The following is a 24,249-nucleotide window of genomic DNA, read 5'->3' on the forward strand; positions in this document are numbered from 1 at the left end:
TGTACCTGGGAGGGAAGGGGTCGTAAGGAATGCCTACTTCGCCAACGTGCCCCCGCGCTTTCGCTTGCTTCCCCCCTTCGCTTGCCAGCTTACAGTTTATGTCTCGATCAAAAATAAGGAGCACCTCAATCAATCATGTGGCATGTGGGAAGGAAGAACGGATCTGGGACCTGTGTTTCGTTTCCGCTGGGCCGCTGATCCCGCGTCACTCTCTCGTTTACGGGGCCCTTTTGGCTCTGCCCTCTTTGGAAGCGCAACCGGCTTTGCAGGCCCACAGGCGGCGGTCACAAGCGTCTGTACACTGCCTCGTTTCAAACCACAATGCATTTGCCTACTGCGTGAAAAGATGGGTATCGTCGGAGGGTCGCGTGGGGTGTGGGTGGGTGTGGGATTTTTGGACAAGGGTGGGTATCCCGCAAAACAACGTCGTCGTAAAAGAGCATTACTGTACGCAGCGAGCACGCCCTAGTTTCATGAGCCGCTCGGTCATGTGTGGGTGAGGGGCACGTGGGCGGTTCGGCGCGTAGGCCTGGGTGGGGGTGAGTGCGGTGCGGTGCGGTGCGGTGCGGTGGGTCGATGGCATGGCCTCGGGCAAGCGTGTACGGTGTGGTGTGTGAGAATGTCGGGTGGGGCGACAGGGCGCGGCGCGGACAGGTAACAACAGTTGAGCGTAGGCGGAGGCGTGTGATGGGCTGGGTCGGAAAGGGAGATGTGAAGCGATCTAAGGAGGCTGGGAAGAGGAGCGATGGCAGCGGACTGTTTTGGTTTACTCCTGCTTGAAGCCCTCGGTCTCCTCAAGCTCAACGAGGCCGGCGTCACCGAGCAGGTTGGCGATCCAGCGAGCGACCTCGCCTTCCTCGACGCCGCCGTCCGTGTCGACGACCTCTCCCACAGGCTTGCCGCTCACGACGCGAGCCTTGTGGATCAGGCTCTTGCCGTTGTTGGACGTCGTGGACAGTGTCAGGTGCACGAGGTACGTGGGGCCGTGGGGCTGCGGGGACGAAGGAGGGGGCCCAAGAATGGACGAAGACGAGGAAGGGGAGAGGGTCGGGGAGGACATGGGGGAGGCGGTCGAGATGGGCGAGCTGGGGCGCGAGTCGGGCCCGACACTCAGGACGGGCTCGGGAGGAGGGAGGAGCGACGTCGAGGTGTGGATCTGGATGAGGTCTGTCTCGATCTGGGAGGGCGGTGTCAGAAAGGCGCTTTATACACCACAAGTGATACAACTCACGCGGTTGACGATGCGCCTGCGACGACCACGAAACACCTCACCGCGCTCGACCCAGCGCTTCCATGCCCAGAGCGCGCCCTGGAAGAGACCATACGACACGACCGCAATCCAGAGGTATGGCTTTGACTCTTCAAACGACATCTTGTAGCAGTAGAGCATGGCGCCCAGCGAGATGACAACGCTCGCATATCCCAGTCCGAGGTGCACGGTCGGGTGTAGACGTGATGGCGTGAACGCCTGGTCGACGAGGTGCTGGAAGGGTCAGCATGGCGGCTCTCGATGTCACTTGTCACCACCTTCTCGCGGGCAGACGAGCAGAACGGAGGCGGTATGGTGGCGGAAAAGACCAGCGTTACCGACACCATACCCGGGCCCGGGCCTAATTTACACACACACCTTCTTCACAATGTCATCCAGCGAGCTTTTGATCTCGGCGAGGTGTGCCTTGTTGACGCGAACGCATGGTAGGGGGTCTGTCGCGAGCGATCCCGACCGGACTGCAGCGGCAGCGCTGTTGCTTCGTGCGCTGGTGGCCTGCGATGTTGATGTGCCGGTCACCGCAGACGACGTGTCGATTGAGGCTGGCGCCTCGCGACTTGTTGCTGCTGCCTTGCGTGGAGGCATGCTGCTGGCGTTGAGGAAAGGGGTGGTGGGTTCCAGCTGGGCTGGGGTCGACGTGCTGCCGACTTGACTTTCTGTCCGATGTGAGCGGGGGTGAGGGGAATATGGGCGATGTGGGGGGGGACGAGGCTGTTGTTGAGAGGGAGAGCGAGACGGTGTGAGCTGGGGAGATGGACAGACGAGGAAGAAGCACCAGAGCTAAGACTGTGTCTAATGACCATTCCTGGCTTTGACTGCTGCCAGCTGCCAGCTGCCAGGCTGTCACGCACGCGGGGCGTTGTCTCACAGTCACACCGTAACACGCACGCACTAACGATACAATGACGTGTGTCAAACTACGGCATACGCTGGAACGGGTAATCTGCGGGAGTATTGTTATCATCCCTCAAGTGGTCCCTTGACGCACGCACACGGGCGGAGAGGGGGAGACACCACTCTGTGCGATCCACAAGCGTGACGACACTCGTCTCAACAGTCCCCTCAACCACCAACCATCATGAATGCCCTTGGGTTCAACGTGAGTACCGCCCGCTTCCTTCCATGGCACGCAAGATATTCTCGCATACAGATACCTGGTACGCATGGCCTGGGATACACCCATGCTATGCCGCCTCGTAAAGCTCGCTGTGCCGAGCCTGTGACGTCGCCTCCACCCTTCCCCGTCCCCCGGCCCCCCCTCCCCCAACTGACCTCGTCTAGGTGAACAACGGCTACCTGGAGGGTGTTGTCCGCGGATACAAGGGCGCGCTGCTCACCGCCAACAACTACCACAACCTCACCCAGTGTGAGAACCTCGAGGGTGAGTATGCACGTAGAGCTAGTGGCGGCCCGCTGGACCGCAACGCAACGTGTCTCAGTTACGACAGGACAGATAGTTGCCGGGAATGTCACCCTGGGCCGTTATGGACTGCTTGGAAGGCTTGGAAACGCTTGGGATGACGCTGACGTGCAGACTTTCGCCTCCAGCTCTCGAGCACCGACTATGGCAACTTCCTCGCCAACGAGCCGCTGCCTCTGAGCACTGCTACAATCGCCGATAAGGTGCGTTCGTTGCCCAGATTTGGCGCGCAGAATTGGCCTTTGCAAGGGTGCGACCGGCCTCCATGGTGTGGCGATCGTGGCCGGTCACCAGGTGGGCATGGTGTTATGACCTGCATATAGCTTGCGGTTCCATCTGCAAGGCTATGTCTCCTCGGCACATTGATGCCTGGGTGCACCCACGTGCCAAGGAGTGACCTTGCCCTATACATTGGGCTTCTTACCAGCGTTGCCTGCGTTGCCTCACCTGCTGACCTATCCTCCAGGCCACTGCCAAGCTTGTTGACGAGTTCCACTACATCCGCACCAACGCGGTCGAGCCCCTTGCGACGTTCATGGACTACATTACCTACGCGTACATGATCGACAATGTGATCCTCCTCACCCTCGGCACCCTGCACGAGCGCGACACGCACGAGTTGCTGGAGCGATGCCACCCTCTGGGTGTGTTTGACACTATGCCTGCCCTCTGTGTCGCCACCAACGTCGAGGAGCTGTACCACTCGGTCCTTGTCGAGACCCCCCTCGCCCCTTATTTCCGTGACTGCCTTTCTGCGCAGGACCTGGACGACCTCAACATTGAGATTATCCGTAACGCCCTGTACAAGGCGTACCTCGAGGACTTTTACAAGTTCTGCCAGACTCTCCCAGCGCCTACTGGTGAGGTCATGAGCCGCATCCTGGCGTTTGAGGCCGACCGTCGTACCATCAACATTACGATCAACTCGTTTGGCACCGAGCTCACCAAGGAGCAGCGTGCCCGCCTCTTCCCGACCGTGGGCCACCTGTACCCTGCTGGTAACAATGCTCTCGCGCGTGCCGACGACATTGAGCAGGTTGTCGCTGCGGTCGACCACTTGAGCGAGTACCGCACCTTCTTTGAGAAGGCCGGCACTGCCAACACTGCCTCTGGCGGTGACGATGCGGACGCGGGGTCGTCGCTCGAGGACGAGTTCTTCAAGTACGATGTGGAGCTCAACAAGCAGAGCTTCCTGCAGCAGTTCCAGTATGGTGTGTTCTACTCGCACATCAAGCTCAAGGAGCAAGAGGTCCGTAACTTGACCTGGATTGCCGAGTGCATTGCCCAGGACGCGCGTGACCGTATTGGAGACTATATCCCTATTTTCTAAGTCAGCCAGCACGGCACACCCAAAGGCTATTTTAGAAAGTGATTCAAACGTAGAGAGACCATTTTTGTAATGCATTAGTCAATGGCTTCAAATGCCCTTCAAATGCCCCACAGGGGTGCCACGGATTGAAACCCCGGTACCCCCGACAGGAGCCCATGCCGTGCCAGGCGCGCGCCCGCCGGCAGAGCCAGGAGCGCAGGAGCAACGCGCGCGCGTTTGAATATGCCCCCCCCGCCGTTCTCCCTGACACCGAGCGCTCAACCCATGTAAATTGCTTCCGTGTGTCCACCGCCTGTGCCACGCAGCACTCCCAGCCCGCACCTCGCCAGCGCATCCCTCTTGCACCTCTACAACCCCTTCTCCCCTTCCCCCCATCTCCACATCCTCCCCCCCTCCTCCTCTCAGCTAGTCACCATGGGTCTCTCCGTCTCTCGCCTCCTCTCCGGCCTCTTCGGCAAGAAGGAGATGCGTGAGTATACCATGTCCTGCCGTCCCAAGGAAAAAGGATCAGCACGCGCGCGCGCGCGGCCCCCGCGCAACAGAGAACCGCCCAGAAACGCATGAAAGCGAAGCGGCGCGTGCCGCGTCTTTACCTTGGGCGACATGGACCTTGCACCAGCCTCCTCCTCCCCTCCAGTAGCTCACACAACCAGGCATCCTTATGGTCGGTCTCGACGCCGCCGGTAAGACCACCATCCTCTACAAGCTCAAGCTCGGCGAGATTGTCACCACCATCCCCACCATCGGTAAGCCGGACCCCTCTCCCCCCCTCTTTCTCTCCCCTCCACAGAATGCAAGACCAGTGAGCGCCAGGCCGCTTGCCTGCGATCTCCCTCGGCCCCCGCTTGTGCCAAGGCCGCGCGCACACGATCACTACTTGGCAGTGGATGCCAGTTCGCAGAGGAGTGTTCTGGTGGCGCGTCGTGGGCCTCCAAACCCGGCGTGGTGCTGGCGAGGTGTCCCGACAATGGCGCTTGCCACGTCGCCGATAACGCGCACAATAGCGGTGTACCAGACGTTGTCGTCGCCACGTCGCTACGCCACCCACAGAGGCGTGCCGCAGACGCGGCCCCGTGGCCCCGTCCAAAACGAGCGCCGCTAGTGCATATCTGGAGCGTGCGCGTTTGCCGGATCGCAGTCGCGACTCCGGGCTGGCCGCGAAATGCGCGGCACGCCTCTTGCCTCCGAACTTGAACAATCCGGTTACGGCCGGCTCTCCCCTCTGCGACCATCCACCAAACATTCAACTAACACTCCCCAGGCTTCAACGTCGAGACTGTCGAGTACAAGAACATTTCGTTCACCGTCTGGGACGTCGGAGGTCAGGACAAGATCCGTCCCCTCTGGAGGCACTGTGCGTATACAAGCTCGGACCCAGGCCGTTTTCGCCTTGTATCGCCAAACTAACGCGACGCAGACTTCCAGAACACCCAGGGTATCATCTTCGTCGTTGACTCGAACGACAGGGAGCGTATCACTGAGGCCCGCGAGGAGCGTGAGTACCACTTTTTTGCCACCTCAGCCCGTCCAGAGATCTGGGCAAGGGCGGGTCGTGTGACGCCAGTTCGACCGCGCGGCGGAATGTGGAGCTGACATCTTATCCAGTCCAGCGCATGTTGAGTGAGGACGAGCTCCGCGACGCTCTCCTGCTCGTGTTCGCCAACAAGCAGGTGAGTAGAATAACAATGACATGCCCCACGCTTGCACCATACTGACACCCTGCGTAGGACCTGCCCAACGCTATGAACGCCGCCGACATTACCGACAAGCTCGGCCTCCACTCGCTCCGCCAGCGCCAGTGGTACATCCAGGCCGCCTGCGCCACCTCGGGTGACGGCCTTTACGAGGGTCTCGAATGGCTCTCGACCAACCTTAAGAAGCGCGGCCAGTAGATACCCGGCTGCAACGCGTCCCCGTCGTAGGCGACGATGACTCCCGCCATTTCCCCTCTCCTCGGCTTGACCCATGCCACATCTCCCACCGTCTCTTCACTCTACCGGCCCTCTTCGAAATGAAACTAGTATTCCTTTCCGTGTGCGTCGCGGTGTGCGAGGCCTGTAGAGTGATATGCCCGTGACGTTTTCTCTTTTTTCTGCGTAGTCCGACCTTGTTTTTGTTTTTCCCACAGTCCAAACCCGACGCGTCGCGCGGTGGCTTGCTTTGCTTTTGCTTTGTTCACAAACGACTCACTGGGCGAAACTGTTGCACTTACCATTGGAAATTGACGGGGTGCAGTATCACAGCCGCCCCGCGGCGAGCGACCTGCCTGCTGCACTCAGTCCATACGTGTGTGCTTGTCCGCCGGTCGGGCCCCCAGACGTGGTGATGCGTTGGAGTCGCCTGTGTCCATGACGACATGACATGCGGAGCCACGCAGGTGATATCCCGGCGAACCTATCTACCAAAATGGCAAGCTGTCTTGATCCCCGCATCGTGTGTGCGCGTGGGCGGCCGTGCCAGTGGACAATCCCAGTTACATGAAGTAGTGGCCACCAACGCCCGCCCATATGCCAGCCACAGCCAGTTGCTGACCAGTCCACTTGGCCACTTGGGCCGCTGGTCGCTGGGCCGTTGGTCCATGGCGCGACTGTGGCCTCCGCGGCCGGACATTAGTAAAGGACCAGCTGGGGGAATTAGGAAACCCCCTTGACGAGATATCAGGACGAGGCTAATGGGCACTCGTCCAATTGGATGGACGTCCACGATGAGATGGAGATTAGGACGTTAGCACTGGTCTGGACGCTTTGAGAAGCAGTGGCGGGACTGGATACGCATCTGAACATGGGGATGAGCATGATGAACATAGAAATGGACATGTGTCCATGGTACATCACTTTTGTTCGCCCTTGTCCATTTTGTCGTCCCCGACCGACCCGAAATGCCCACACCGCGCCACGGCGCCACGGCCCAGCAAGGCCAGCGTGATCCGCTCGAGAAACACATAGGGGAAATGTCCCGTCCCACCCCACCCAAATGGGGTGGGACATTTGTCCCACCGTGTCCCATCTTGGCCCATAGTGTGTTTCTCACGCCGGGGAGAAACGCATAGGGTGTCCCACGTCCACATTTTATTCACGTCAACCGCACCAAATTGAAGACCAAATGTCCATCCTGACCATCGTCTCCAACACGTAGTGTGTTTCTCGTGTCGCGGGTTTTGGACAACCCCGTGGGAGAGCTCTCGAGAAACACATAGCGACCAAATGTCCACCTCGACTCCACCCAAATGTTGCGAGGACATGTCCACCTGTCCTCCATAGTGTGTTTCTCGTGTTTTGGTGGGGAATCTCGCGGGAGAGCTCTCGATAAACGCATAACGACCAAAATGTCCCCTCGACTCCACCCAAATGTTGCGAGGACATGTCCACCTGTCCTCCATAGTGTGTTTCTCCTGTCGCCGGTTTGGAGGGCAACCCCGTGGGAGAGCTCACGAGAAACACATAGCGACCAAAATGTCCACCTCGACTCCACCCAAATGGACCGAGGACAATGTCCACCTGTTGGTGTGTTTCTCAGGATGCCGGACGAACACCCGCCACGTGACACCGTGGCGATTGGAGCAGAGCTCTAGGGAGCTCAGGCTATCTGGTTGTCTAGAGGGCGGGGCTGGTAGCTGGATATATGTGTTCCACAAGAGTGCGGTAGAGGCAACGCATTTGGGTTGTCGGAGAAGGCAGACCGGATCATAGATCGTTAGGTGGGGACAAATGCCACCGTGGGATCAGGCAACATCATTAAGGATGCTTGGTGGAAGGATTCGAGACGAAGTGGTCGACAGACGCGGACTCGCCAGGCCTCCAGAGGATGAGGAAGCACAGGAGCTGGAAGGTAAGCATCTGAGATCAATGTCGATACCCACCACGAGGGACTGGGATTGAAAGCGGCAATGAGACAGCTTGTGGTGTCGAAAACGACAGACCAAAAATGAATCAAATGGGAGAGGAGGGGGAAGAATCCATGTGTAGTGTTGGACGCGACACTAAGATACGGAACGCGACGAACGACACGACGGAAGAGGAGAATAGAGATGCCGGGCGTCAGCATGACGCGTCTTTGGACCGTCCTTGTCTTGGTCCATACATATCACACCGGTGTGCCGAGTGAGTACGTGACTCGTCTGGACCCGGGGCCGCGGCTGTCACTTGAGCGCGTCGCCTGGCAAAATGGCGTCGCAACATCACTCTACGATCTTCAGTTGCTCTTGGTTGCTCCCGTGGTGTCAGTCAACGGTGGTCGTCCTCTGGCGGCTGGGACTAACAACGGCCCAATCCAGACATTGTTCGGTGACGCCAGGGTATGACTGTGGAATGTTTTGTCACAGGGGGTCACAGGGTGCGGCAAGTTGAGTCACGCCTCCACGACAGTCACTGAATCCCGCCAACAATGGCCGTTCATCGTCATTGATCTTTCTGGGGACACTCTCAGACCGTACCATCTACAAAACTGTGCTGATTTATAAGCTTGGTAAGCCTGGCATGGCATCCTTTTTGGAAGTCGATGCGATGGGGCCCAGGAGTCGAGAAATATAGGCACTTTCGCCGCCTACTCTCAAATCCTTCATGGACCCAGGTATTATTTCATTAATTGTAAAATAAATCATTTCGGTTTCTTGACCCCCGGATGTATGCAACGTGCATCCCCCCCTGGGCATCTTAGGCATCGAACCCATTTAACCCGTTTGACGTCGTTCACAACCCCCGTCGCCATGTTCACCGCAGCGAAACCTTGCGCTCCCAGCCCAACGTCCGCCTACGTCCATCTTCCTTCTCTCCCTCCCGACGAGGCAAATGACCAAATCGGCCAGTTGCCTCCTCCGCTCCACCCACATTCCGTGGCGCCATACCCCTCTCTCACCCTCCAAGTAACTCCCTATCATTGGAGTGGTCTACCTGTAGACGCCTGTGGGTGCAGCAACCCGGAAGTGCAACACCGCCCCGCGCCCGTCTCAGACGGTAAATACCGTGGTGGGCTCTACAGTTTCCATCCATAACCCCATCCCCAGCACATCAATAGTCCTCCTCCGGGCGTCCCACCCTCTCTCCTCTCGGTAAAATGCGCCCCGCAGATTACAGCGGACCTCTGGACATGAGCGATCAAGACGCGAGGCCGCCAGCGTGGCAGCCAACCGAGCCGCGAGTGCAAAACACCGCCGGGCTCAAACCACAGGGTTCCTTCACCAGTAGGCGCGCGGGTACCGAAATGCAGGTCGAGATCGGGGAGGCAGTCCATCTGCGGAAGAGTCAGGAGGTGGCAATAAAGGTAGAGCCCAGAGTGGGTCCAGAAGGGGATCATCATCATCCCCTACCACCTCGCAGTCTTCCGTAAGTGCTTTCACACTCCCTCGTCGTCGGGGCGACCCGAGCCCTGGTGGCAGCGCAGGATCGGTCTCTGGATCTGGATCTGGGGTTTCCCCCACGGCGCCAAAGAACAGGCCCTCTCAATTGCCTTGGAACTTTGGTCTAGCTCGCCATCTTCAACGAGATGCATGGGGGCTAGAGCAAGCACCCCGGCAGGGTTCGTCCGATACTGCTGGCGCTAGGCGCCGGTCGCCGGACGGTGGAACGTCTCGTACCACTGCAAGCACGTAACAGCCCCCACCATCACCTCCTCCTCCCCTCCCCTCCACCTCCCCTCTCCTCCTCCTCCTCCTCCCCCTCTTACGTCCGGTGAGATCCACTTTTCGCTCGCCTGGATGCGCATCTGTTTCGTAGTCTTGCGGTTTAACCCCCCCTCCCCTCCCAACCCGTAGTCTACGCGGCTGTCTCGTTCCCTTGAATGGCGCGTTGTTTCTTGGATACCTGGAACCAACTCGTGGACCCAAAGAAAACACAAAATTGTTCGCCGTGACAAACCTGTTGGCCTTTGACTGATGCCCAGTTTGGCACGTTCCGCTTCAAACCCGCGCCACTGCCACATCAAGCCTCTGGAGCAACCCCGTCTCTCCCTCCTCAACCAATATACATACACCTCAATCCCTGTACTTACCAACCTCTCAACTATACTTGTAGTCATGCATTTCATGCTCTCCATGCACGCACATGTCTTTGGCCGTCCGGTTTACTTGTGTTTGTCGGGAAAATAGTCGTAAATGGACAGCAATTGGCAAACGGTGCACGCCAATAAAGTGCCACCAGTGAATTACACTTACGTAAAGCGAATTATCCGCGCTGCCGCCCGGCTTTCGTCGTCGTTCTCTGTTCTTTTCAGCGGCGACTCGGCAACATACATTACTCCTCCAACCACATACACCATGTCCCGCGCAGGCCAGATCGCCCTCATCACCGCCGGCACCGTCGCCACCGGTATCCTCGGCTATGTCGTCTACTTTGACTACATGCGCCGCAACTCGTCCGAGTTCCGCAAGGGCCTGAGTGAGTATGCTTTGCAACAACTCTGGACAGATGTCATGGGAGACCTTCGGCAGGCTTCGGCTTGGCCAGGCTCGGGCTGTCTCGTCTCCACTATGCTGGCAATGGCGAGAAAGACTTTCATCTTGGAGTTGGCTGGGCTTGTATTGCCTGCAATGTGTGCTAACAGCCCTAGGGAAGCAGCAGAAGAAGATCAAGCAGGCCGCTGAGGCTGAGGCCAAGGAGCAGGCCGTCCGTGACCAGCGTGTACGTCCACCGGCGCGAACAACGCGAACAGCTTGAGCTGACAAACAGGCCCTTACCATGGCTCTCGTTGAGCTCGAGCTCGAGCAGCCCCCTGCCACCCCCGAGGCTATGGAGGCCTACTTCCAGGAGCACGTCGCTACCGCTGAGGCTCTCGCCGCCCAGGGTGAGTTGTGCAACAGTGGAGGACGTTGCCGGTCCCATCAGGAGCTGAGGTGGCTACCTGTCACTGCAGCCCTGTTGATGGGTCCCATATTGGGCTTCTTGATGTTGAGGGTTGTCTCAGTTTCATATTGAGACCCCTTCCACATTCCAGAGGTGGCAATGTCGTCCTTCCTTACCCCACTAGCGACTTTTACTGATCTGCCAGGCCCCTCCGAGTACGTCAACTCGGCTACCCACTTCTACCGCGCTCTCCGCGTGTACCCCCAGCCCGTCGAGCTCCTCATGAGTGAGTAATTGAGCCAGCGTTTCCGGTTTATAAACAAAGCTCGTCTAACTCTCCACAGTCTACCAGAAGGTCTGCCCCGAGCCCGTCTTCCAGCTTGTCCTCAAGCTCACTCAGCTCACCGCCGCTACCGGTGCCGGTGCCGCTGCTGTTCCCGCCGCTGCCAGCGTCGCCGACATCGACGACGCTGCCCCCACCGTTGCTGAGGAGAAGGAGGCCGAGGAGGAGGCTGAGGCCGTCGCCGAGGCTATCGTTGAGGCCGTCGAGGCTGCTGAGGAGGCTGCTGAGGAGGCCGCGGAGGAGGCTGAGGAGGCTGCCGAGGAGGTCGCTTCGGAGGGCCCCGCCAGCCAGACCTCGAGCGGCGCCGACTGGGAGCGCGTCTCCGAGGAGCACACCGCCTAAGGTGCTCGTGCTCCAGGTCTGCCCCGGATTGCAGAGCCGACCTCAGGCTGGTAGTATGGCCTGAGGACTGAATCTGGTGCGGCGGACCTATGTCTTTCTTGTTCATTGGGATACTGCGCTGCGCAAGGCAGTGGTTATTCTCGACGAGCTGGAGAGGAGGGAGGGAGAGTAGAAAGAGAGACAGAGAGAAGGCGCCACGCCACCTATACGTAGGTGGTGAGGAAACGAGCACTGCCTGCATGCTCAAAAGCGCTAGACGTAGCACCATACAACCCACTGCTCATGTATCGCTTTGCGCACTGAACTGGTCATCGATTTGGAGAAGCGTTTTGCATGTCTGGGAAGAACGGAGCAGAATCGTGAAAAGGGTCCGATGCGAGAAGATGACGGTAGTCGCGTGGCTCGTTTGTTGTGGTTGACGCGTCTCCCTCCTTTTGCCGCCCTGGCCGCCCTTTTCTTCTTCTCTTCGTCGGTCGTCAACAACAACCATCTATCCTTCTCGTATCACCTATTCATCTTTGTCCCCACATCGTACAGAACCCATCGGCAACACTCCATCTCTCACCCCCACCCCGCTCACGCTCATGCTGCGCACACCGCGTCGCTCCACGGACGCGCACGCGCACGCGACGGCTTCGCCAGCGACGGCGCCCCCTCCTGGCCTTGTCGTCTCCAAGCTCGGCGTCCAGGCCACTGCTTCAGCCGGGACAGCTCGCGGCCTCCTGTGTCTAAAAGTACGTCTATGCCAACCCTTGAAGCCCCGATGTTGACCTGCACAGATTACGTTGCCGAAAGGGGATGGCACCGAACAACGTTGGCCATTGTTTAGTGGTATGTTGATCGCCGATGATTCACAGCTGACATGGCAGGCTCTGCGCCCAAGCTACGCTCTATCCCGGCCCTCTACCCACTTCCAGCAAGCGCTCTACGCGGTGCCAACCTCGCGACCGCCGCAGTGCTCCTCTCACTCCCTGCGGCAGGGTCTTACCCGCCGCCGCCAGCTGATCCGGCCGCCCAGCGCCCGTTTATCGATGTTTCCGCGACGACAGGGCAAGTGTACATTGTTATCGAGCCCAGTCCGGCGCGTAGGGGACGGAGGGAGAGTATCGGTGCTCCCGGCACACCTGGTACGCCAACAGCTGCTGCCGCGAGGGAGCGGACGGAGTGGCTCGTCAACATCGAGTTTGAGGTCGAGGTGGAGGCGTCGGTGGGGCCTGATGAGCTGTTCAAGGTGCGTGGGACGCGGTGGGGGCGAAGTGGGACTTGCGAATGTATGCTAATGTCTGCAGGCTGTCGTCCCCGTTCCCAGGTGTCTCGACAATGTCGTGCGGTTCCACATTTTACCAGAAGACGAGGAAAACAGCGACGTGTCTATTGCCACCGAACCCAAAGTTCTCCCCTTACCGTCTTCCCACTTTGCTGGCAATCGCCGCGACCCTGGTCCATCATCACCTTCTCGTCGCCTCCGCCTCGAGGATGATTGGGAGGACGGCGAAGTTCCCGGCGCCGAAGGGTCGTCATCGGATGAAGACGACGACGGAAGCTGGCTTGAGGGAAGGTTCCAAAGGTGAGGTTCCTTGCGATAAACACATCGCTGACAATCAGCACGGATACACTTACACTCGAGTGGGGCTTTGTCCCATCTGTTGGCGCGCCACCAGACCTTCGCCTTACGCCGAGATGGGACAATGTCCGTCCCAGCATTGGCGTCACCTTTGATGCTACGCTGCAGAAGCGTCCCGGCCCTCTGAGTCTGGAGGCTTTGCTACCTGACGGCTGGGGATGGAGCGAGCTCGAGATTCGTGGCGACGGCTTGATATCGTGGCGGTCGACGGACGAGAGTCTCATGTCTCGCCGAGCTCCTACCGAGGACGACTCTGTCGCGACAACTGTCGCCGCAGACGTCTTTGGCTCGCCTCGTCGCATCAACGGCCTCGCCACTCTTGACTCTGCGGACGACTTTTCATTCGAGCTGTCGTCGTTTGCCGACGGCGGTGCCAGAGCAAAGCCCTCACACCCCAACACGCCATCCCGACGTCGATCTCTCACCGCTGAGCGTGCAACAGCTGCCTTGCACAAGGTCTCCCCACGAGTGCCTGTCCCTGCAGCACTGTTTGAGCTCGAATTTGAGCCCACCGACGACGACGAAGACGACGATGATGACGACGAGGAGAACCGCGTCCTCCTGTTGGAAGGAACACTGGTTCCCCTTCCTCTGACGCTGATCGGCCCCGATGCACCAGTCGCGATCCCGTTTATTCGTTTCGACGACTCGTCTCTCCCGACCCAGTCCGCCATTGTCTGCCCAAATGCGTCTTTCCAAGAATCACCGTCTCCCGCGACTCCTGCCTCACCTACACTGTGCAGCACCTCTTCCATCTTTGTTGGTACTTTCACCTGGGTCGACAATGAAGGCAACCTAGTACCACCTCGTCCCACCGTTCCCGTGACAGGACCTATCCGGCTTGCTGTGCAGCGCAACATTTGGGGTGTTCAAACCATCTCAACTGCGTTCGACTGGCCACCGCGCGCAGCAGAGGTTGCACTCGTGCTTCCAGTATCAACTGTGCGCGTAGTCCAGGCGACGTGCCGGGGAAATCCTTGGCAAGGACGGTTCTGCCACGAGACGGCTCTGCCGAGGTCCGCGTCGCAGGTGGCCGCGGAGGCGTGGAACTGGTCCTTGAAGTGGCAGACGAGAAGGGTGTGGCCCTACCCGTCTTTCCTGGAAGCACAGGCGACTTGCAAGTGGAGCTGGCGGGAAGTGGCTGGGACAGTGAGTGTAGAATATCGGAGTGGAGTACTGACATTACCAGAACTTCTCGCCGAGACACCCGAGACTTCGCTCAAGCGCGTCTCCGACCGTGGTTTCACTGGCGACTTGAGCTCTCCCGCCAGTATCACGTTTGCCCCGTCCAAGCCGCGCGAGACTGAGAAGCTCAGCCGCAAACTTGTGTCATGGTCAACGATCATCAACCTCTTGCTCCTCTGGGTCCTTGTGTCGCTTGGACAGCAGGTGCAGCGTCTTCGCGCGGAAGTGGCGTTCATCGTGGACGAGACCAACGACATCCGCACTTATGGTTACGTTCTGGACGACCTTATCCGTGAACACAAGTCCCACTGGGAGGAGACCGAGGTGCCAGTCCCAGTCACCCCGCCACAACCACCTGTACAAAAGCCTATACCGCCGCCGGTGCCGGTGCCAGTGCAGCCGCACGTCACCGACTCGCCACCAGTCCATGACGTGCCGCCTCCTCGACGTGAGCCGCCGCCAGTGCGAATCCCCACAGCCCCTGCGGTGCCACGTCCCAATGCACCTGTCTCCAACTCGCTTCCTAAGGGCGAGGTTGTGCAGGTACACCCGCCAAACGGGTTGGGGCGCGTCGTCTTTGGCCAAGGCGGCTGGGCCGCGTGGGCCAACCATCCATCGTGAGTACATGTGTCAACCCAGTGCCTTGCTGACGTCAGTGTCCGGACTGTAGTGTCGACATTGTCATATCTGTGGAGGACCGTCGTGTGGATTCTTGTACCGCAGTAATGAAATCCGGGGTGCTGGAGCGGATGGAGGTGTGGTGATACATTTGCGGGGAGGGAGGGTGATGACATCGGATACCGTCGTGTGCCTGACGTCACTCGGTTCTGGATGGATCTCTTCTTCCGCAATGGACTACCTGGGTCACCTGTTCATGCGTGGTTGCATTGCACACTCTCACGTTCAACAGCTGCAGACGCTAATATTGCCACTGTGCATCACACACCAACTCACTCACTCTTCCACTGCTAACCATGGCGATTGAGGAAGCTATTCAAGCCGTCTTGGCGACGACGACCATCATTGTCGACCCCCCTGGTGGTACCCACCCCCACCACGCCCCCTACCCCCAGCCCACGGTCGTTCCAGGTCCTGTAAGTCTCTGCGCTTCCAGTGGTATCAACTGGAGAGGCCCCACACGTCTTCCACACGACCTGTGTCCGAGCATGTGCAGTTTTGGCTGACGACGTACCCAGACCCACACGGCCTACCACTTCCAGCATGGTACTCAACTGTCCGCTGTTTTCGTTTGGATCTTCTTCGGCGTCTTCACCGGAGGACTCGTTGGCACCGCGTTCCTCACAACTCGTGTAGAGCGCCGCCTGCGTGTCTTCCACGTGTGAGTATGCGTCTCTGTCTGACCGGTGGAGCGGGAGGACTGGGAGCTTCGCCGCCAGTTGCCTACTGTGTGACGGTTCAAGTCTAGCCCGCTCGGCATTGATGTTCTGGATGTCAGAACATGAATGTCAGGCATTCAAGTAATGTGCTGCGCACAGCCTGTTCTCTGTGTCCTTATGGGATGTGCTAACGGTCCAGTCTCTCCGGTGTCGCCCTGGCCATCACGTCCATGTCGTATCTCATGCTCGCGACTGGCCTCGGGATGACTCACTGTCCGCCTGGCAGTCGCCATGGCCACCACGGCCACCATGGCCACCATGGCCACGACCATGATCACCACAAGCCCAAGCATCCCATTGAGACTGTCTCCACCATCGCCAAGGCCGCCGTTCCTGTCGTCGTCCATGTTGTGCGGCAGCGCCTCTGGATGCGCGAGGTAGCGCACATTTTTACTCTCCCGATCGTCATCCTCCAACTCGTCATCCTCTCGGGCATGCCACTGATCGCTGGCCTCTGGGCGGCTTTCTGCGGCAGCATGTCCTGTGTATGTGCATTCATGGGCTTGCACTTTAGTGCGCAGCGCAAACTCCACGTTCGGGCAGAGTTTGTTGCTTGGGCCATCGTCGCGCTCACCTGGGGCGGGATCATGTTTGCCTACCTCTTCATATCGGGTGTTCGCGCCAGCAAACTCCGTCCCCGCAAGACTCAGGGCAGGTACTATATGCTCACTGCGCTGATCTTCATGTGAGTACCAAAATGGTCAGCGGGCTTCAAGAGGAGGTTCCCGTTTGCATCCAAAATCGGTGGTCTTGTGGCCCAAAAAGTGACCGATCAATCTGATCACCATTCGGCTCTATCCCGGGGACCAGTTGTTCGTTGCTCGCGTCATGATGCTGACTGCTTCAGCGGGTACCTCCTCTTCACCGTATTCTACATTATTGGATCAGGACTCGGTATTCTCTCCGTCAACGCGGAGAACATTGCCCTTGGAATAACCGATGTGTGAGTTGAGGACCGTTCCATCCTTGTTATCCCATGTGGCAAACAAACACCAGGATTCCATGAGGGCATGCTTTGCACAGGGGGGTCAGCGGCCTAAGTCATTCCCGAAACATCGTGGCCCCCCTCAAAATATATCCTGTAATTGGGGTGGGCGAACGCATCGCTTGTCTGTGCTATCGCCTGGCCCGTAATCACTTCGCTGCGAAAAGTCGATCTTGTTCGGTTCGAGATCGCTGACAATACAACACAGTTCCACTCAGCTCGGATTTGTATTCTTCCTCCTCCTCACGCACGTTCACGATTCCGAGGACGACACGTACACCTTCCCCGCCTGGTTGGCCGAGCCCCGCGGAGACGGCCGTGGCGAATATGCGCCAGTGGCTACCGGCGCAGAGGCCAGCTAATCTCCATTGCCGGAGACCAAGCTTTCTCTGTACCATCTACCACAATTTCCACCCCCCATCCAAGAACCCCAGCCCCGTAAGAGCACGACCCAACGTTGCCCTGCGACATAGTGTTTGCCCTGTTGTCGATTAGTAACGATAGGCGACGCAAAAGTCAGAAGAAGAAAATTACCAAAACTGTGTGAAGAGACAGTGAACCCTTCCTGTAGTGAGATGAACGAGTAGTAAACCCCAGCAGCGGACACCTGTGGTCTCTTTCAAAACAAATGCCATAGTTCACACACTAACCGCCCATCTAGAAGTGTCCCCTGACGCCGGGTACACGACCTTTGTGTCGGACGCGGTCGTCTCGGCCGTGTCCCGACAGTCATGTTTCTTGCAATACCTTTTTGCGGCGTTCCTTACTATCGGGTTCATAGTCGGCTGTGTCGGAGCCACGACATGGTCACGCGTGCTCACAGTCCACGCGCTCTAGGCCTTGGCCTTGTCTTTGCTCGGTGCTGGGCGCCAGGTCTTGCAGTGGGTGCCAGAACTGAGCCGGCGGCCAGTGTCCCATTCTGTGATCTGGACGCAGTCAGTGCTTGGCGAACCTCTGGAAGAAAGTTCGAGCAAAGTTCGAGCAGCTCGGGCTTCCAAGAACCAGGTACATGTTTTTCCACTGTCCCGACACTCACATCACACCTCAAGTTGGCCAGGGTCGGGCTGAGGCGCTCCATGGTGACCAGGATACGAATCTTGGTGCCCACTGGCGCTGCGTTGAAGAAACTCGTGTCCAGAGTCAGGCTCACGCCGCCGGTCATTGGTGGCCCCCAGAACTCTGGGGTGTGCAGTGCCACAATCGCGGCCGAGGTGCAGCTAGGCGGGGAAAGTCAGTGATCGAGATGGTGATGACATCGTGGGTACGAGACGCAGGTGCGCCGACCGCCAGGTAGTTATGAGACAACGAGGAGTGCCACTCACGTATCCACAACCCAGGCGACAGCTGCGCCGTGCATGGCTCCCATTGGGTTGCCCCACTCTGTAATGGTCAGCACAAGCTGTCTAGAAGATACACCAGAGTCCCAGACACACGGCCCGCGTCGTCCATCACAGACGAGCGCTGCCTAAACGGGGCAAGACCACCACGACCCCGAGTCATGAGCCCTAAGTGCCACGCTGACGAGGCCCCACTCCACGTGGTGATGATGATCGACATGAGCGGGTGGAGTGACTTGGCCAAGGTCCCTTCGCTTCCAGATCGTCATCGAAATGGAGTGGACGTGCCACTGTCCTGGAAGCGCCGTCTCCACACGGGAAAGGAGAAACAACCTCCTCGGTTGCGGTCCTAGCGGTGCCGTTGACGTCCTTTCACCGCGTGACGTTTTCCGTCTTTACCGCGTCCGTCGCTCCGTCATCGCTCGTTGCGCACCGCGCGCTGCGCATCGTGCGTCGTCCATCGCGCAACGCGTGCTGCCCCGCCTTTGCCCACACCACATGCACCCCAACCAACCCCGACGTCATGACTCACCAGGCTGCACCACGCCCTCGTACACTGCCCGCCAGCCTTCTGCGTTCCTGCCACCGCGGAGGTTGAGCGGAGGGATGGGGTCAGTCGCATACGGGGCAATGTTGAGCGCGAGGCCGGCGCCGAATGGCGCGTGTTGGACCAAGCGCTTGAAATTCTCAATGTCGTCCCTTGTAGACGGGGTCATGGTGGCCATGGTGAGTGACTGTGTAGGCGTGAAGATGCGAAAGATGGACAAGGACAAGAGGATGGTCGATAGATATGAGTGGAATGAAATCGAGTGCGCTGGGGTCGGATTCGAACTTTGGCTGCGGTTATGACGTTGCCGGGTATCGGCTCTCGGCCCAAGCCGTGGCGGCGGGGTCTCGGCGTGGGCGTTTGGCGCGTTTGGGTGGCAACAACGCAACACAACATCCACAGAGCGTGTTGTTATGGTCCGCCTGGCCGCCTGCATGTTTTTTTTTGGCGGCCACTCCCAACTTCCCAAAGAAACAAAAGGGTAACATTTAGTCAAGATGGTATGGTGTAAGGTATCTCTCGTCGTTACTGCCTAAAAACAAAGTACTATATTATTGGGAACCGTGGTCTGATACAGTTGAAAGCAACCACTGAAAAAACCCATCCTCCTCCTCTCCTACTCAGCTGGCTCCTCCAGTCTGCGCCAGTCACCGTTCGTATCCTTCCCCGTCCAGCGGGGCACATTTCGGAGTGGGGGTCGTTCGTCGTCTGTGACCTTCTTTGGGATGGAGGCCACATGCAGCCCTTGCGCCAACTGCTGTTGCCGTTGCCGTTGCCGTTGCCTTGGGTTGTGTTGGTGTCGCACAACCAGTAATATTTGGCCCGGGTGGTGCGACAGCTCGGATTCCGTCATCCCCCCCCCCCCCCTCGTCCGCTCCCCTCATCCTTCATCTTTCCCCTAGCGTCCCCTGTTCCTTTCCCCCAGCCGCGTCATAATTAAAGTCTTCGCCCCCTGCTTGCATTCATGTCGAACGCGGCTGGTGGCAAAGACGGTCCAGGACGCACGCGAGTTACTCGTTGTTCCCGACAACGAGGCCCAGTGAACTGTCAACAGAGGGGAGTGGCGCCATGTTGAGGCGAGAGCGCAAGTCGTTGATCTCGCGCCTGGACGCCTGCAGCTGAGCCTCGAGCTGCATGATACGGGCATCGCCTTCCTTCTTGGTGGCCTCGAGCTGGCTGACATAGTCTGTGATTGTCAGTCCTTGGACCAGATGCTCATATAGGGCTGTAACCCACCCTTGCGCTTGGCGCGGAACCTGCGGGCTCCAATACGGTTGCGGACTTGCTTCTTGTCACGGGGGTTGAGGGCCTTGTACTGGTCTTGAGGCATGCCCCAGGGCTGCTCCTCGTCGTCCTTGTTCTCATCAGCCCAGCTGTCTCCCGAGCCCGAGTTTGTGCGCCTCTTCTTCATGTGGTGGCCTGGGAGGTCGACCTTGGAATGGGGCGGGGGCACAGAAGGAGGGTACGAGGACGCCGATGTGGACGCGGACGAGTGAGGAGGGTACGCCACGTGCGTTGATGGCGACAGCGGCGAGAGGGGGTTCATGCCTGGGGATGCCGAAGGGTATCCGCTGGGGATACGAGGGGAGTAACCGTGTGGCTGCCCCGAACGCCCGGCGGGGAGGGCGGACATTGTCGCGGGCGACGACTGGAGCGGGTAGTGGTACGCGCCGATGGGTTGCGACACGCCGCCCATGTGCCCGCTGTAAGGCATACCGGGGGCCATGTGCATCGAGGTTGAAGGGTTTCCGCCAGCAGGTCCTCCACCACTTGAACCCATGCCGACGGCGCTGGACGACGAGCCATGGTAGCTCGAGCCAGGGTACGAGCCGGACACGGGAGGAAGAGTGACTGGCGGTGGCGGGGGGAGGAAGGTACCCTGGTTCATCGGCCTGCGATGGGGTGGGGTATCGTCCGTGCGGTCTTGGTGAGGAGACACAGGTGGCGGACGGTCACCACCGTAGTAGTTGTTGTAGAGCCCCTGTGGGAGTGTCAGTACTTTGCACAACGACACAACAGCAAGTTGGTGGTGGTGGGAGTCTCGGCGGTGACTCGCAAAAGCGGCGACGGACACATGCCGCGCTCCGCGCGGGCCCCTCTCCCGTCCCCATGGGGAACGGCAGGTGGGGGTGGCGTCGGCGGCGGTGGCGTGAGTGACTTACCCAGTTTGGCTCCATGGAGATGGGGGTGATGATGTGGGTAGACACGGTGGGCAAATGGACGGCCTATCGACTGAGCCGCAAGCCACAAGGTGACGGTTTCTCTAAAGCAGTGTGTCGTGTGAAGGGCCGGGGGAGAGAGGAGGGGGGGCCGTTGAGGGTCGTGGCAAGCAGCGTTTCACGTAAAATAAGTGGTGGGTGTGCGTGCTGTGTGCAGAGTGTCAGCCAGTTGTTGCGGTCGTCCACTCGATGGGAGGTTTGTCGGAGGGATGTTTGTGGTGCATTGGGTGGGGCCGAAAAGTGAAAGTGCACAGAGGGGGCTCGCAGAAAAATGCCATGACGGACCCATCCGTCCAAGCGGCGAACACCCTTCTACTGGCCGTCCGCTCAACACGGGTGGGGGGTTGAGCCGCACGTCCTCGGCAAGGGGAAGTGGAGGGCAAAGAGAGATGGGGGGAGATACGAGGGCGTCGGGGCATCGAGGACATGACTGCGCGCCCTACTGCTCGCAGAACAGATGGACTCACCTAACGAGATAGCCGCAACAAGAGGGCGTCGTCCACACAAAAAAGGGTGAATACCAGGACGTGGGTGCACTGCAAAGTGGTGTCAATAGATGGGCGCTAGCTTTTTGAAACGCTATCACAGACACCCACAACGTTCAGTGTCGCCAACCTATCGAGCGGTGTACAACGTTGCTGGGCGTCGGCGAATGTATATGTGAGAGGTCGTGGACAAGCGTTCGTGTGGTGTTGAGCGTGGAAGAGAAAGAGGCGAGGATCTCACTTGGGCTTGCTGCTTTGAGGGACTTGAGAAGTACTCGGTGGCTCACGAGTTGGCCGGGTGACGCAAGGAGCAGGTTCCACAGTCACGGGCAAAGGAGCTAGATATTGATAGGTATATCACGTCTGCTTGTGCCCTGCCGCGGAGAAAGGAGATGACAACGGGGAGGAGGAGAGGGAGACAAGGGGCAGCTCCGACCCGGGCGAGGGAGGGGGACGAGGACGGGGTGGGGTAGGGGATCACTTTCTAGTACTGTATTGTCTGTTGCCGTCGGACAGCCGGCAAGCGCAAAGGAGACAGGAACCTGGAGAAGGAGACTGTTGTACAGGTGTCGGATCGAAAGCGTCTCGTCTTGCGCGCTGCGACGAGGCGGAGAGATGACCTGTGCTCTTTGGGATTTGCACCTGCAGGCCGGCTTCTGGGGCTCTGGTGGTGTGGGGTGAGAGTCTGAGTTGAGCGGTTGAGGAGATGGGTCGATGGGTTTGAATGCAAAAGACGGCCTGTCTGGGCTCTGGCCACACTCTCTTTCTGCACGTCCTCTTGCGGTCAGCAGCTGTCGTCGCTCGACAACGGCCAGGGCCAGGGGCAGGCCGCGTTACGGGAGGGGAACGGAAAACGAGCGACCTGGACGGAGGACCAGACCTCTGCGAGGAGCACGAGTCCGCGCAACTAGACAAGGTGCGGCAGGAGGGGGACGACCCAGAAGGGGGACTGCAAGGGGATCGAGCCCGTGGGACAGAGAGAGAGAGAGAGAATGGGACTCTCCTTCTCTCTTTGCGGGGACACTGCACAAGGGCAAAGAGCACGGCAACTCACTTTTCCCTAGGAACGAGGGCGGGAGAGAGCGGGATGGAGTGAAGGCAAGTTGAGAGGCGGTCGTGGGTAGGGGTGTTGTGCGCGGCCGGGGTGGGGGGAGGTGAGATTTGGTTGTGGATCACAGGGCCAGGCAGTGCGCACGATGTACCCAGCGGGAACACAGTCTGCCAGAACAGGTGGCAAGGCGGGTGGTGGAGGGGGGGAAGTGGGTGGATGGTGGTGGGGGGATTGGGGTGGAGTGGAAAAGGGACGAAAGCAGGCAGCGGTTCGGGGAATCCCAGATATGGAAATGTACGGCAGCGAGTTGCGGCCTTGCGGGGGGTGTGGTGTGCACGCGATGAGGGGTCGGCAGAACGCACCCAAAGTCAAAAGGGGGGATATGGACAGAAGAACGGGCGTGTTACGTTAGGCAAAGGCCAATCTTATACATTGTCCACCCAGAATGGGGGTTGGGACGTCAGGACCAGGACAGGAGAGAGACACAGGACACGAACAGGAAAAGCGAACGACAGAACTGTGGCGCGGCTGGCTCTCATGGCCTCTGGCGCGCTCTGGCTGTGTCTTGGCTCCTCGTGTGGCTTTTCGTCCATCCCAGATCCAGCGAGCACTTTCTGCTATACAAATAGCGTGTTTGTCTTACAGCCAGCAACAGCCGCATTTGCTCACTCTGTGTGTAGTCTCTACGCATGCGGCTAATGTTGTTGCCTGGTCGCCGCCTGTTTTCCTGTTTTGCTTTCAGCAGATAGGGGCCAAACAAGAACGGATAGGCGAAGAACGAGAGGTGACACAACCTCCGAGACACAGCTCCTGGCGTTGGGTTTGCCTGCAATTGCCTGGCATCCCCCTTCCTGACATCCTCCCACGCGCGTGGTGGGCTGTCCAGCGTCGGGCCCTCGGATCTCCACCCAGATGCCAGGGGCCGACCGCTGCTGCCAGACCGTCAAAGGTGGAGTAAATGTCGGTCAGTGTGGTGCGCACAGGTGGGCCATTGTCGCATCTGCTGGGCCCAGCCAAACATTGAGACCCAGCTTTCCCAACCGCTCTGCCATTCGCCGCAGCCGCTGCCCTGTTGGCCCGGCATGAGGTCGAGCAACCCAACAGGCACAGCACAGCTGCAGCTGTCCCATTTTTGCCTGCGGCAACCACAAAGGACCCGCAAGACGCTTGGAACAGGTGCCCACGCGGGGAGAGTTGGTTAAGCATGGCCCCGAAAGGTGAGAGTCCTGAGCGCGGCAGAGGACGAAATGCCACTTTTTTTACCTACCCAAAAGAACGTGCACCGCAGCCCCCCCCCCCCCCCCTTTCAATGCTCTCCTGCCGCCGTCTTTACCGCGGGGCGGCGTAGGCGGGACCGTGGCGCTTTCCCTACGCGTGATCGACGGCTGTTCTAGAGACAGGCGCAGAACCCACCGTCCCCGTTCCCCCCTCCCCCTCCTCTCCCCATGTGGCCCGCCGCGCAGCAGGTCACATCTCTCTGCACCGCATCGTGTCGGGCGGAATGTGATGGCCTCCGTCACACCACATCCAGCTGCAAAGCTGCCAAGGGTGTTGATCCGACGGAAAAGAGCCGGCAAGCGGCGGGCAAGCAGGTGCAGGTGCAGTTGCCTGTGGCCAGCTGACCGGCCGAACCCAAAAACGGACAAACTGGTAAAGGCAGAATCGGGCTTGACGGGCTTGACGGGCAGAGGACGCGAGGAATAGGTAGGAATGCGTCTTTGGCGCTGCCTTAGTCTCAAACTAGCAACAAGCCCACTTTGGCATGCTGCCTCTCCACGGCAGGCTACGGAAGACGCCCGCAAAACCCAGGACTCTGCAAGCGCGCAGAGTGGGCCTCTGGTTGGCCCCATAGCCTGGGAACAGTCTTGTGGGATCTGGGCTCCCTTGACGCGCACGGTGGGGCGTGTCACAACTTGCACCCCACCCACACCCCCGCCC

At 59.1% G+C, this 24,249-nt stretch overlaps 8 protein-coding genes across 8 annotated transcripts; 5 read left to right on the forward strand and 3 right to left on the reverse strand.

Moving 5' to 3' along the window:
* Positions 1-766: 766 nt before the first annotated feature.
* Positions 767-1,855, reverse strand: EHS24_001078 (uncharacterized protein; the record flags this gene model as incomplete). Its single annotated transcript, XM_028616884.1, has 3 exons — positions 767-1,177; positions 1,232-1,483; positions 1,628-1,855. The coding sequence occupies 3 exons, from the start codon at positions 1,853-1,855 to the stop codon at positions 767-769; spliced, it is 891 nt and encodes a 296-aa protein (XP_028480741.1).
* A 493-nt stretch (positions 1,856-2,348) lies between these two features.
* VMA6 (H(+)-transporting V0 sector ATPase subunit d) lies at positions 2,349-4,020 on the forward strand (the record flags this gene model as incomplete). The annotated part of the gene is made up of 4 exons (XM_028616885.1): positions 2,349-2,369; positions 2,552-2,651; positions 2,805-2,893; positions 3,157-4,020. The coding sequence occupies 4 exons, from the start codon at positions 2,349-2,351 to the stop codon at positions 4,018-4,020; spliced, it is 1,074 nt and encodes a 357-aa protein (XP_028480742.1).
* Positions 4,021-4,434: 414 nt separating this feature from the next.
* EHS24_001080 (uncharacterized protein) lies at positions 4,435-5,912 on the forward strand (the record flags this gene model as incomplete). The annotated part of the gene is made up of 6 exons (XM_028616886.1): positions 4,435-4,489; positions 4,674-4,766; positions 5,282-5,374; positions 5,438-5,515; positions 5,626-5,690; positions 5,748-5,912. 6 exons carry the CDS (start codon positions 4,435-4,437, stop codon positions 5,910-5,912), a joined length of 549 nt encoding a protein of 182 aa, XP_028480743.1.
* Positions 5,913-10,270: 4,358 nt separating this feature from the next.
* On the forward strand, positions 10,271-11,481 carry EHS24_001081 (uncharacterized protein; the record flags this gene model as incomplete). The annotated part of the gene is made up of 5 exons (XM_028616887.1): positions 10,271-10,391; positions 10,564-10,634; positions 10,683-10,797; positions 11,002-11,082; positions 11,141-11,481. The coding sequence occupies 5 exons, from the start codon at positions 10,271-10,273 to the stop codon at positions 11,479-11,481; spliced, it is 729 nt and encodes a 242-aa protein (XP_028480744.1).
* Positions 11,482-12,065: 584 nt separating this feature from the next.
* On the forward strand, positions 12,066-15,054 carry EHS24_001082 (uncharacterized protein; the record flags this gene model as incomplete). The annotated part of the gene is made up of 8 exons (XM_028616888.1): positions 12,066-12,215; positions 12,261-12,312; positions 12,351-12,712; positions 12,771-13,048; positions 13,087-13,992; positions 14,058-14,254; positions 14,295-14,907; positions 14,961-15,054. The coding sequence occupies 8 exons, from the start codon at positions 12,066-12,068 to the stop codon at positions 15,052-15,054; spliced, it is 2,652 nt and encodes an 883-aa protein (XP_028480745.1).
* A 210-nt stretch (positions 15,055-15,264) lies between these two features.
* Positions 15,265-17,034, forward strand: EHS24_001083 (uncharacterized protein; the record flags this gene model as incomplete). The annotated part of the gene is made up of 5 exons (XM_028616889.1): positions 15,265-15,384; positions 15,487-15,629; positions 15,827-16,372; positions 16,535-16,630; positions 16,881-17,034. 5 exons carry the CDS (start codon positions 15,265-15,267, stop codon positions 17,032-17,034), a joined length of 1,059 nt encoding a protein of 352 aa, XP_028480746.1.
* A 471-nt stretch (positions 17,035-17,505) lies between these two features.
* Positions 17,506-18,734, reverse strand: EHS24_001084 (uncharacterized protein; the record flags this gene model as incomplete). The annotated part of the gene is made up of 4 exons (XM_028616890.1): positions 17,506-17,598; positions 17,709-17,889; positions 17,995-18,052; positions 18,542-18,734. The coding sequence occupies 4 exons, from the start codon at positions 18,732-18,734 to the stop codon at positions 17,506-17,508; spliced, it is 525 nt and encodes a 174-aa protein (XP_028480747.1).
* An 832-nt stretch (positions 18,735-19,566) lies between these two features.
* EHS24_001085 (uncharacterized protein) lies at positions 19,567-20,733 on the reverse strand (the record flags this gene model as incomplete). The annotated part of the gene is made up of 3 exons (XM_028616891.1): positions 19,567-19,742; positions 19,793-20,537; positions 20,719-20,733. The coding sequence occupies 3 exons, from the start codon at positions 20,731-20,733 to the stop codon at positions 19,567-19,569; spliced, it is 936 nt and encodes a 311-aa protein (XP_028480748.1).
* Between the last annotated feature and the right edge of the window lie 3,516 nt (positions 20,734-24,249).

The sequence above is a fragment of the Apiotrichum porosum genome, assembly GCF_003942205.1.
Source record: "Apiotrichum porosum strain DSM 27194 chromosome Unknown scaffold_1, whole genome shotgun sequence".
NCBI lineage: Eukaryota > Fungi > Basidiomycota > Tremellomycetes > Trichosporonales > Trichosporonaceae > Apiotrichum > Apiotrichum porosum.